Below are 12,324 nucleotides of genomic sequence, written 5' to 3'. Positions count from 1 at the left end.
ACGTAGGGGGTCCTTTGGGGGTGGGGGTCTGGCCAGCGCTGGCTTCAGTGATCCTCTTCCTTCAGCTGAGCAGGGGAAAATGACTCTTTCCCCACCCAGATCCCCATTAACAAGTCCCACCCCTCCTGGAACGAGGTCCAGGAAACAAGGATTAGGAATTAATTAGGGGCCCCGGTACAGCTTTTATTGCACTGCTAAAAGTTTTTAGGACTCATTGGAGGGATGTGAGAGCCCACAGTGGGGTTGATGGGAAGTTTGCCCCTTGGCATATTGAACGTCCATGCTCTGAGCTCCTTGATGCGCGCGCACTGCTGCAAGCAGGGGAGGAACAGGGAGGGGAGGAGAAATATGGCTGTGGGGTGGGAGATGTTCAAGAACGGGACCAGATGCGGATCTCAGACTACGGCACCTATCCCTTTTGGCTCAAACTCTCATCACAGACAGGTCATGTGGGGAGGAGTCACATGAGTGCATGCAAGTTTCAGCTGCAAGGACCAAGTCAGAGTCTGAGCTCTTGAGAGACATCGGTAGCAAAGTCTCACTGCCTGGCAGTTGTTCATTAGTGGGTTTTCAGAGCCAATTTTGAAAACCCAGGACCCATCCGAAATGCAAGGCTAGTACAGTCATACCTCATGTTATGTCCACTTCATGTTACGTTCTTTCAGGTTACGTCCCATGGTGACCCGGAAGTACAGTGGTACCTCCGGGTTAAGTACTTAATTTGTTCCAGAGGTCCGTTCTTAACCTGAAACTGTTCTTAACCTGAAGCACCACTTTAGCTAATGGGGCCTCCTGCTGCTTCCGCGCTGCCGGAGCACGATTTCTGTTCTCATCCTGAAGCAAAGTTCTTAACCTGAAGCACTATTTCTGGGTTAGCGGAGTCTGTAACCTGAAGTGTATGTAACCTGAAGCGTATGTAACCCGAGGTATCGCTGTACCAGAAAGGGTTACTTCTGGGTTTTGCCGCTCGCGCATGCGCAGAAGCGCAAAATGACATCACACGCATGCGCAGAAGCAGTGAATTGCAACCCACGCATGCACAGACATGCCACTGCGGGTTGCGCTCTTTTCATGTTGCGAACGGGCCTCCAGAACGGATCCCGTTCACAACCAGTAGCTAACAATAGCACCTCTCAAGGGCTATGTTGCCTTTCTAACATGAGCCAGTAAATAAAAGCACTGGCATATCTGTTGAAAGCCCATGCACAATGGGATGGTGCAGGATGTCTTGGGCCCGTTGTTCAACGTCTTTATAAATGACTTGGATGAAGGAATTGAGGGGATGCTCATCAAACTCGATGGGACACCAAACTGGGAAGAAAAGCTAAAGCGGCAGAGGACAGAATCAGGTTTCAAAATGACCTTAACAGATGAAGGTGATGGACTACATGGAATTGGCAGAAATGACTGGCAGAATCCGAGATCAGGGAGAAGAGTTGGTGGAAGAAGATTGGAAAAAATTTAAAAATTACTTGCAGAAATACTGTAAAATTAATGAATGTTAAAGAGATGTTGGATTGAAAACAATGCGGTATTGGTAAAAAGATTAACAAGAGTATGTAAATATGGATTGATAATGGTGGAAAATATATATTTATAATAGGATAAGATGTTGAGCAAGGACAAATGACAGAGGGTAAGAACTTGCTGAATTAAATATCTGAACTGGAATACAAAAAGGGAGGTGTGAGGAGGTCAGGAAACTAGTAAATGAAGTATAAGATATGAAAATATGGACTTTTTTCCTTCTTCTTTTTTTCTTCTTTTTAACTGTTTTCTATTCTGCATTTTTCACGTGTTTTGTTTTTGTATATTTGTAGCTCTTTTTTCTTTTATTAGGGTAATTTTTGTTTTTTATTTCTTATGTTTAAACTTTGAAACTCTGCATTGTTTGTAAAACTTTAATAAATATTTTTTTTAAAAAAAACCACACAAAATGACCTTAACAGATTGGAGAAATGGGCCCAAACAAACAACGTGGATTTCAAGAGGGACAAATGTCACTTAGGCAGGAAGAACTAGATGCACAAATATAGGATGGGGAAAACCTGGCTTATTAGCAGTACATGCGAAAAGGATCTAGGGGTCTTGGTGGACCACAAGCTCAACATGAGTCAACCGTGTGATGCAATAGCTTTAAAAGCTAATACTATTCTGGGCTGCATTAACAGAAGTATACTTCAAGGGAAGTAATAGTACCACTCTCTTCTGCCTTGGTCAGACCACACCTGGAATACTGTGTCCAATTCTGGGCACCACAATTTAAGAAGGATGTTGACAAGCTGGAAGATGATCAAGGGAAGGGTCTGGAAGCCAAGCCTGATGAGGAATGTTTGAGGGAATTGGATATGTTTAGCCTGGAAAAGAGACTGAGAGCAGATATGAGTTCCATCTTCAAATATCTCAAGGGCTGCCCCATGGCAGAGGGAGCAAGCTTGTTTTCTTCTCCTCCGGAAGTTAAGACTTGAACCAATGGATTCAAGTTATAACAAAGGAGATTCAAACTATACACCAGGAAGAACTTTCTGAGAGTAATAACTGTTCAACAGTGGAACGGTCTCCCATGGAAGGTGGTGGACTCTCCTTCCTTGGAGGTTTCCAAGCAGAGGCTGGATGGCCCTCTGTCATGGATGTTTTAGTTTTTATTTTTAATTTTATACCCTGCCCTTCCCAGTTCTGAAAACCGGGCTCAGGGCGGCGAACAACAAATGTAAAACACTTAATTGATGCAACAAAAAACAGCATAAAATACTGTATAAAATGTGAATAACAATAAATTCAGAATTCAAAAATCATTTAGGGGGGGGGGGGAAACATTAGATGATCACCAGGGCTAGCTGGCTAAATTAGTCCTATTTGGGCCAGCGAGGAGACCAGGGGAGAATTAGCTGTGGGATCCCAGAGCAGGTAATCTTCATAAATAGGGGAGAGGGAGGGAAGGAAGGGGAATAAAAGATCAGGCTAAGATCAAATTGAAAGCCAGGCGGAATAGCTCTGTATTACAGGCCCTGTGGAAGGAGGTTAAATCCTGCAGGGCCCTGGTATGATGGGACAGAGCATTCTACCAGGTCGGAGCCATCACTGAGAAGGCCCTGGCCCTGTTGGAGGATAGTCTGACTTCCTTAGGGCCCGGGACCTCTAAACTATGGTTATTCATGGACCTTAAGGTCCTCTGTGGGGCAGACCAGGAGAGGCAGTCCCATAGATACGAGGGCCCTAAGCTTAGTTGCATTGTAAAGTGATGGACTAGATGACTTGAGGGACCCTTCCAACCTTCCAGCTCCATGTTTTTATGCTGAATAGCTCCCACCCAGGGTCTTCTGACACCACCGTTACCTAAGATCTAAATTTATCTGGAGTTGTAAGAAACCCAACCTGGGATGGTGGAAAATTGCTCCACGTTAGCCTCTCCTCTGCAAAAAATGCTCTCCAAGTAAGGTGAATAAAACCAAGCAGCAGTCTTTCGAAAGCCCCACTCATTCGGCACTCTTGCCTGGATGAATTGCACAACCTTCTTTTCCAGTTCAAGCAAAGGGTCCAGGGCTCACTCTCAAGCACTGCATGCATTGCTGCAGAAATCCTGCAATGGGACAGGATCACAACCTCCTTCCGTGGTCCAGTTGCAGATTTTGATGGCTGCTGGAGTTCCAACACCACGTTGGAGTGACCCCAAACAATGCACATCTGCATTGACACAATCCTCACGACAGGTGGATGCCTGCACATTGATTTGTCAAGGGAGTGTGGTGTAACGGTTAGCGCACTGAGCTGGAACCTGAGAAATGGGGGTTCAAATCCTCGCTCAGTATCGAAGCTCACTGGGCGTGTGACCTTGGGAGGGGGCAGCAGTCCCTGCCTTTCAGCCTAACCTGCCTCACAGGGTTATGATGAGGATTAATGGAGGAAGGAGAACAATTTACACTACCTTGAGCTCTTTGGAGAAGAAGGTGGGATGGGGATGCAAGGAACAACAAATTTTCCTCAAAAATGCAGGAGGGAAAAGATCACACACTAAGTGAGCTCTGATCCACAAGTATTACATTTACCTGTATGGATATTCTATCAAAAATTATTTGCTGACAAAGATTCATCTTCGAAACAGTTGATTCAGTCCGGATATACTCTTCTGTTCTGCTTGTTAGCTGGTTGCTATTGAATTCTTCACGTTGGAACACCCACCACCAGAATACTTTTGGACATCATCCATTGAAAGGCATCCCGCCTGCGACGTGCTGTTCCCTCCCAGCAATTCATCACGCTGACTACTTCTTGGTTATGGACCAATATACAGTGGTACCTCGAGTTACATACACTTCAGGTTACAGACGCTTCAGATTACAGACTCCGCTAACCCAGAAATAGTACCTCAGGTTAAGAACTTTGCTTCAGGATGAGAACAGAAATTGTGCTCTGGCGGCACGGCAGCAGCAGGAGGCCCCATTAGCTAAAGCGGTGCTTCAGGTTAAGAACAGTTTCAGGTTAAGAATGGACCTCTGGAACGAATTAAGTACGTAACCAGAGGTACCACTGTATATTGGTCCATAACCAAGAAGTAGTCATTACCTCGGGATGCAAACAGGATCCATTCCAGAGCCCTGTTCGCATCCTGAACATAATGTAAGACGCAACAGCACATCTGCACATGCGTGGGTCGCATTTTGCCACTTCCACGCATGACATCATTTTGACCGTCTGCGCATGCACGAGTGGCAAAACCCAGAAGTAACGCACTCTGTTACTTCCGGGTCGCTGCGGAGCGCAACCCGAATGCGCTCAACCTGAAGCGCATTTATCCCGAGGTATGACTGTATATTATTTTGAAGTTGATGATTTGTAAATTTTGGATGACATTCTAACCACTAATAATACTAATACATTTACTACATTTATTAGCCATGTGTTGCAGCTGTAATTGAGCAGATTATTCTGTATTGCAACACAGGGGTTTGTTCCTCCTTACCTGCCTTGGTACCTGAGATCCTTCTCACCTGAATAAACCAGGCCTCCTACCTGGGATCTTTTGCATTCAGAGCATCCCTCATTCCAAGGACAGGTGAGCAGGGCTCAGAGCGAGTCTGCATGACCCCAGATCTGGAGAGGTGTAGAAGTGTTGGGATTCCACCGGATAGGAAGTGCTGGGGGTGGGGGAGATAATAGAATCATGGAAGGGACCCCGAGGGTCATCTAGTCCAACCTCCGATGAGGCAGGAGTCTTTCGCCCAACATGGGGCTCAAACACACAACCCAGAAATTAAGAGCCTCTTGCCTTACTGACTGAGCTATCCCAGGGATGGGGGGGGGGAGGTGTCCCCACAGAATAGGACCCATTCTATTGCTGGGCTCTGGCAGAGATTTGAAGAAAAAGCACCTTTCACATCCAAATTAGAACTGATTCATCAACCAAAAATTAAAATAAGGATGTAACGCCTGAAGCAAGGTTATTTGAACATTAACACCATCAGAATCAAGAGGACTTTGGAGGTAATATGTGCAGGGGAGGGGGCACAAATGTGGAATTGGCCATTATTTCTTTTTCAGAAATTGAAATTAGCAGAGTACGTTTCTGAGCACAATTCAAAGTGTTGGTGCTGACCTGTAAAGCCCCAAATGGTCCAGTATACCCGAAGGAGCCTCTCCACCCTCATCGTTCAGCCCGGACACTGAGGTCCAGCACCGAGGGCCTTCTGGTGGTTCCCTTGCTGCGAGAAGCGAGGTTACAGGGAACCAGGCAGAGGGCCTTCTCGGTGGTGGTGCCCTCCCTGTGGAACGCCCTCCCACCAGATGTCAAAGAGAAAAATAACTATCTGACTTTTAGTAGACATCTCAGGGCAGCCCTGTTTAGGAAAGCTTTCACTGTTTGATGTTTTATTGAGTTTTTAATATTCTATTGGAAGCTGCCCAGAGTGGCTGGGGAAACCCAGCCAGATGGGCAGTGTAGAAATTAATAATAATAATAATAATAATAATAATAATAATAATAATAATATGGTGACGACTCACTGCCTATTTATTCTGAATGTTTGTAAGTGATGCCAATAAAGGTTTGATGATGATGAAGATGATGAAGATGATTGAATCTTAGAGCTGCAGAGTTGGAAGGGAGCCTGAGGGTCATCCAGTCCAGCCCCCTCCAATGCCTGGAATCCCAATACCTGGAAGGCGGCCAACCAACCTCTGCTTAAAAACCTCCAAAGAAGGAAAGACCACCCCCTTCTTCGGGAGTCTGCTCCACCGTCAATGGGCTCTTACTGCCAGAAAGTTCTTCCTAGTGGTGGGACGAAGTTTGCAAAGACACCTCAAGGTGCCCCTTATGTGTGTGTCCTGTCCCCCCCATGTGCCCCCCTTATTGCCTTGGCACCTTCATTTATGAGACGGCAGATCCTTCTTCTTCCTCATTTCAAGGCTCCTGGCTCCAAGGCTCCAAACCAAACCATTTACCACATTCACAAAAAAGCCATAATGAAATGGTCACATTTAATGAACAATCTCTCTCTTGTGTGAGTGCGGGTGTTTTTTTTGTTTTTCCTTCAGTGAAGTGTGTGTGATTCTAAAAGTTTTTTTTATATATATACACATCTATAAAAAGTTCAAATACAGCATATTATCGTTTTGGAATAATAGGGCGTAGGGTGTTCAATACTGCACTTTGAAACAAGGGGAGGGAGGGAGGGAGAGGGAGGGAATTTGGGGAAGCCGGATTCTTACAAAACAGGGCTTGGGGAAGGGGCGAAGAGAGGGAACAGGGCAGTTTTGGGTGAGGCGTGGGGCCAAGAGGACATCTTAGTTTAGCTACAGTTCCATCGGGTATACATCCCACTCCCCAGTAATAAGACCAATACACAAACCGAAGGAGTTTCTCTGTATAAACGGAAGGGGGACACACAGCTACAAATGGGGCGGGAGGGAAGGGGTGAGCGTGTGTTTTCCAAGATGGGACCCCCTCCCGACGTCTCCTTTGGTGGGACAGTTACGAACGGCTTCTTTTAAAAAACAAAGACCCGCCAGCCGCCTTGACGCACCTGTCTTGTGGCTCCCGGTGGGGCGCTTGCTTTATCCCGCCCCCCACCATGATGTGTGGGGCAGAGCCGCAATGCCTTCGCGGGAACATTTGACTCTCTCTGCCCGGCCGAGGGCTCAAAGGTTCGTTCTCTCACAGCTGCCAAGAGGAGGAAGGGGAGGAAGAGGAACGCCGGTCTTGTGGGGCAGCCCCCCCCCCCGGGCGTCAGGTTCGTGGCCTCCCCTCCCGGAGCCGCCCTGTCCGTCCGTCCGTCTGTCGCGCTCCTGTGTCCAGGAACCGGGCTGCGGGTTCGAAGCATGCCCAGCAGAGGGTCTTTGGCGTGGTGGTTTAGCTGTATGATCTGAACCCGGGGCCAGGGGGGTGGCTGGTGCTCCAGGCTGCTGCTCCCTCCCCCCCCCACTTCAGGCCTGCCTTTCTCCTCCCCCCGCCCCCAATCCCACCCCACATTCCCGCCTGTCACTTTCGCGTGCGAGGAGAGCTCCTCTGTCTTTTTGAAGGTTTAGTCAGGCGGCTTTGCAAAGTTCTGGGTAAGTTTGTAGTTGGTTGGGTGGCAGGCAGGTGGGCGGGCGGGCGAAGAGACTGGGCCCCCTTGGATCTTCTTTGGGGGGGGGCTCGGCCTTCTGAGAAGTGCAGCGATGAAGAGAAACGGAACACGTCCTTCAGACCATGTGCAAAACAGAAGCAAAGACAGACGTTCCGGTGAGTCGGGGACCTCCTCAGCGGGGCTCCGAGGCCGAGTCTAGAGGAAGGGGGAGGGAAAGGAAAAGTGAACATAAGAAGTGGCCCCCCTAGTCCAGCGCCCTGTTCCCACATTGGCCAACCTCTGAGGCAGCCATTCAAATTGGTGGTGGTCGTCACCGCCTCTTGTTAAACCCTGGAACTCACTGCCACTGGGGGCAGTGATGGCGAGAGACCTGGATGGTTTTAGAAAGGGACTGGACAAATGCAAAGAGGAGGAAATTGGCTACCACAAGATCCTATGGAGAGCCTTGGAGAGTTAAAATCGAGATGTGGAAATATGGAAAAACCGATGAGAGGCAGGACTGAGATTTGGGCATGCTTCAAGGTGCAGGCTATGGGAAGCCATAAAATTACCGTATTTTTCGCCCCATAAGACGCACCTAGTTTTCAGAGGGGGAAAGCAAGAAAAAAAAATTCTTTAAAGGGAGCTCTGAGCAGAACCTGTATGCACCCCAGGCTCTGCTCAGTGCTCCCTTTCACGAGCCGCGTGGAGCGTGTGTGCGGCGCTTGCAGGCTTTTCCCCAAGGAGGGAGAAGGGCAGCCTGCGTGGCTCTTGGGGGCTTTTCCGGGAGGTGGGGGAAGGGACTGAGGGGCTAAGCCAGAAGCTAGAACAGCAAGAGGGAGTGCTGCGCAGAAATCCCTCTTGCTGTTCTGGCTTCTGTGATAGCTGCACAGCCTGCATTCGCTCCATAAGACGCACACACATTTCCCATTACTTTTTAGGAGGGAAAAAGTGAGTCTTATAGAGCAAAAAATACGTTAATAATTGCAATTCGGAAGATAATTCGACCTTTTTTATTTTATTTTTATTGGATCATGATTTGATATGTTAATTGGATGTCTTTTATTGGAAAATTAATAAAAACAATCTAACAAAAAAAAAAAAAAAGATCCTATGGAGAGCCTGTCTAGTCCGGCATCCTCTTCTCACGGGGCCAAACGTCAGGAAGAACTTTCTGCTGAGAAACCTCCAAGGAAGGCGAGTCCACAGGGAGAGCGGTCCATGGTCCCAGCAGCCACAACCTCCCCACGGCTTGACCTCACCCCCAAAGGCGGACCCCTCCAGCGTCTCCCGAGACAGACGGATGCCAGCTTCCATATAACCCCCCCTATTTTCTTTCCCCTTTCCCCCCTGCCCCCTTCATCCCACAAGGAGAGGCCTTAAGAGACACTCACTAAATAAAGTGGATGCTGAAAGCCACCAAGAGCAGACTAGCCACCCAGGACAGGGCGGTGGCTCCATCGCTGCCTTGCTCCTCCGAGTTCCCGATGCTGCTGGTGGTGGGGACCACAAAGGCTGAGGTGCTGGCGGTCGTCGTCTCTGAAGGAGAGGGGAAAGCAAGGGAAAGGGATTAATGCCAGGGGCACAGGTAGAGCGGGCATCCAGCGGCCCCCCCTCTCCTTGCCCCATGGAGTCAGGGTCGGATTGAGGTTTGATGAGGCCCTCAGCTCCTGAAGGTAATGGGGCTCTTTATATGTCCAGCTGCCCTTTGTCAACAACAAATTGTTGCTGTTTTATTTGTTGAATAGATGCTATATGGCCCTCATAGGTATCTCAAGCCACTTGCACATGTTGCCATGCAACTAGTCCATGCAGAATGTAAATGTAAAGGGACCCCTGACCATTAGGTCCAGTCGTGGCCGACTCTGGGGTTGCGGCGCTCATCTCGCTTTATTGGCCGAGGGAGCCAGTGTACAGCTTCCAGGTCATGTGGCCAGCATAACTAAGCCGCTTCTGGCGAACCAGAGCAGCGCACGGAAATGCCTTTTACCTTCCCGCTGGAGTGGTACCTATTTATCTACTTGCACTTTGACATGCTTTCGAACTGCTAGGATGGCACTTCCTATCAGCTGATGTCAAACCAGCGTCCCACACCGTGATGCACTATGAAAGGACACTTTCTATTGTTGACCGGTAGAAGGAGATCATCAGATGTTGATTGACATTGTTCTTTCGCAATATTCTGAGGAGATGGAGCCTCGGTTGGGCTTTCTTAACCACCTGGGTTGTATTGATTTTCCAAGTAAGGTCTCCTCCCTCAGCCATGAAATCCAACGCTGCTGTCTCTCACCCAGCCCTACTCTGCAAGGTTGTTGTGAGGGGGGAGAGAATGTACTCTGCCCTGCGCTCCATGTTGGAATGGCAGGATAAAGATGAAATGAACAATATTAATAATATGAATAATAATGTTGGGTGCTATTTTCACAGCACCACACAGGGACCACCAAGAGACAGATGAGGAAGTGCAACCCACTGGAGAACATTGCTAAACGATATTCATTAGGAGAGCAATTAATGCCATTGACGTCAATGGGGCTTAGATGCCTGCTGCCCTTCCTACTTGCATGCTAAGCCGCATGGCCACCAGAGGGCAGTCTCTGCTCACACTAAAGTCCAAGTTGCAGGACACTGACCATCACTGAGTCCCTTATTCAATCTTTCTTGGTCACAAAATGGTCACAAAGAGTTACTTGTTTTGCCTTTTGGGGGGAGGGCATGGAGGCATGCATTTATGGTACTGACCATCATCACACAACCTAAGCTAATTGGGTATGCTGCACTGTGACACTGTAACATTGGCTGCATGGTCCAAAACTGGCTGGGGTGATATCACGGGGACGCTTTGTCACACCAGCGTTAAAGAAACAAAACGGGGCCCAAAATAACAGTGTAAGGCAATCAAAACCAATGAACAGGTAGAGAAAAAGATGAAAAAGAATGTGACACTTGCAAAATATCTCCAGCCTTGAAATCCTCTGTCTTGCACTGATGTGACTATTCAGTGTAGTTCTTGAAAGCGACTTGCACTTGCTTAACCATAAACAGGTAAAAAGGTAAAGGACCCCTGGACGGTTAAGTCCAGTCAAAGGCGACTATGGGGTTGTGGTGCTCATCTCACTTCAGGCCGAGGGAGCCGGTGTTTGTCCACAGACAGTTTTCCGAGTTATGTGGCCAGCAGGACTAAACTGCTTGTGGCACAACGGGACACCGTGACGGAAACTAGAGCGCACAGAAATGCCTTTTACCTTCCTGCCGCAGCGGTACCTATTTATCTACTTGCACTGGCGTGCTTTCAAACTGCTAGGTTGGCAGGAGCTGGGACAAAGCAATGGGAGCTCACCTCGTCGCGGGGATTCGAACCGCTGACCTTCCGATCAGCAAGCCCAAGAGGTTTGGTGGTTTAGACCACAGCGCTACCCGCTTCCTATAACCATAAAAGCAAGCCCAAGGAAAGGTGGGAATAATGTTCAGGCTTGGACTTTGGCTATTTCTGGACCAAAGGGCATCCAAAGAAATATCAGGCGCAGAGAGACCCCAGCCTGTCCCCAACACACCAATGGTCACCTGAACAGGACCAAAGAGGGGAGCATGGGTGATGTTGCACAGTCCGGGTTTATGCAGTTTGCAACATTCTCCGAATCTGTCAGGGCCGGTGATTTCACCTGCGTGGCAGCCCCTAAGAGCTGACCCCCTTGGCGTGCCGAAATGTGCCGTCTCTACAAAGGCTGTCAGCACGATAATTTGCACATTCCCCTGTGTGTGTGCGCGCACCACCAGACGCCCCGAGGGTCTTTGGCAGGCCTCCCGGTGCTTTCCTAGTAGTGGACAGCATTTTTTTTGCTCGATTTCCCAACCCCACGAGCGCCGGTGCCAGCTGAGGGGACCAGCCCGGACTCTGCACGGCTGCTTCTGGGAAGCCAGAGGCTGATATCACATTATGCACTTGGAAGCCAGCCCAGCTCTTTCCTAGAAACAGAGAGTTGTTAACTTTGCGGCTTTCCTCGCTAACAGGCTTCCCGTTGTGTGCTGCTACAAAAACCCACACTGGACAGCGCCTTTTGCCAGAGATTTTGCGAAGCACACGGCCTGTTCTGGTTCCCAGGTTTCCTGAAACCCCGCTGCCCTTTCCTGGTGGGGAGAGCATAGCCAGCTGGCAAGTGGTAGGCGGAAGAGCAGCTTTGCAGGATCAGACCCAGGTCCATCTGATCCTGTGTTCTGATCCTACCATGAGCCGCTGGGAAGGTCGCAAGAAGAGCATGAGGCTGGCTGATCTTTCCTCCATCCCCGGCATTAGAGGTAGACTGCATCTGAACAAGGAAGTTCCATTGTATTATCGTGGTTCACAGCCGTTAACAGACCTCTCTGCCTCCATGATGGGAGAGGGACTTTAGCCCAGTGGGCAGAGCATGGGATTTGCATGCAGGATCATGCAAAGGACCCCAAGGGTCATCTAGTCCAACTCTCAGCTGAATAATCCCTTACCGTTGGCCATCCTTGTTGGCAAACAACTGTCTCAGGAGACACTGGAGAACCTCTGCTTAAAAATCTCCAGAGAGGGAGAGATCAAGACCTTCCAAGGGAGTCCGTTCTGCTCTTTAACAGATCTTACCCTTGGAAAGTTCTTCCAAAGGCCTCGTCCACACTTCCTCTTCTTCTGTGCCTATAAAGCATGGGCCCGAGTGGTTTCCTCCTTGCCCCACTCCTCTCCCAGGAAAAAGCCTGCTCTTTAGTGCTGAATCAGAACAAACAGCAATCCACAGAAAACCTGGATGGCTGTTTGCTC

The 12,324-nt window shown here is 48.8% G+C and overlaps 1 protein-coding gene and 1 long non-coding RNA gene across 3 annotated transcripts in view; both read right to left on the bottom strand.

The window, feature by feature from the left end:
- LOC308597426 overlaps positions 1 to 12,324 on the bottom strand; it is a 396,194-nt gene that overhangs the window by 7,904 nt on the left and 375,966 nt on the right. The gene's annotated exons all lie outside the window — the stretch shown is intronic.
- Positions 6,456 to 12,324, bottom strand: part of CNTFR (ciliary neurotrophic factor receptor) — a 434,396-nt gene continuing 428,527 nt past the window's right edge. For both annotated transcript variants that reach the window (XM_081213125.1, XM_081213126.1), the window contains 2 exons: positions 8,936 to 9,080; positions 6,456 to 7,757 (listed from right to left, as the gene is read on the bottom strand). In XM_081213125.1, the coding sequence (XP_081069251.1) occupies position 7,757; positions 8,936 to 9,080 (146 nt within the window). In that variant the 3' untranslated portion in view covers positions 6,456 to 7,756. The remainder of the gene's footprint in view (positions 7,758 to 8,935; positions 9,081 to 12,324) is intronic.

The sequence above is a fragment of the Podarcis bocagei genome (genome assembly GCF_964188305.1).
Source record: "Podarcis bocagei genome assembly, chromosome: 11".
Classification (NCBI taxonomy): Eukaryota; Metazoa; Chordata; class Lepidosauria; order Squamata; family Lacertidae; genus Podarcis; species Podarcis bocagei.
The sequence above is the reverse complement of the archived record's forward strand: the minus strand, read 5'-3'. Positions and strand labels throughout refer to the sequence as shown.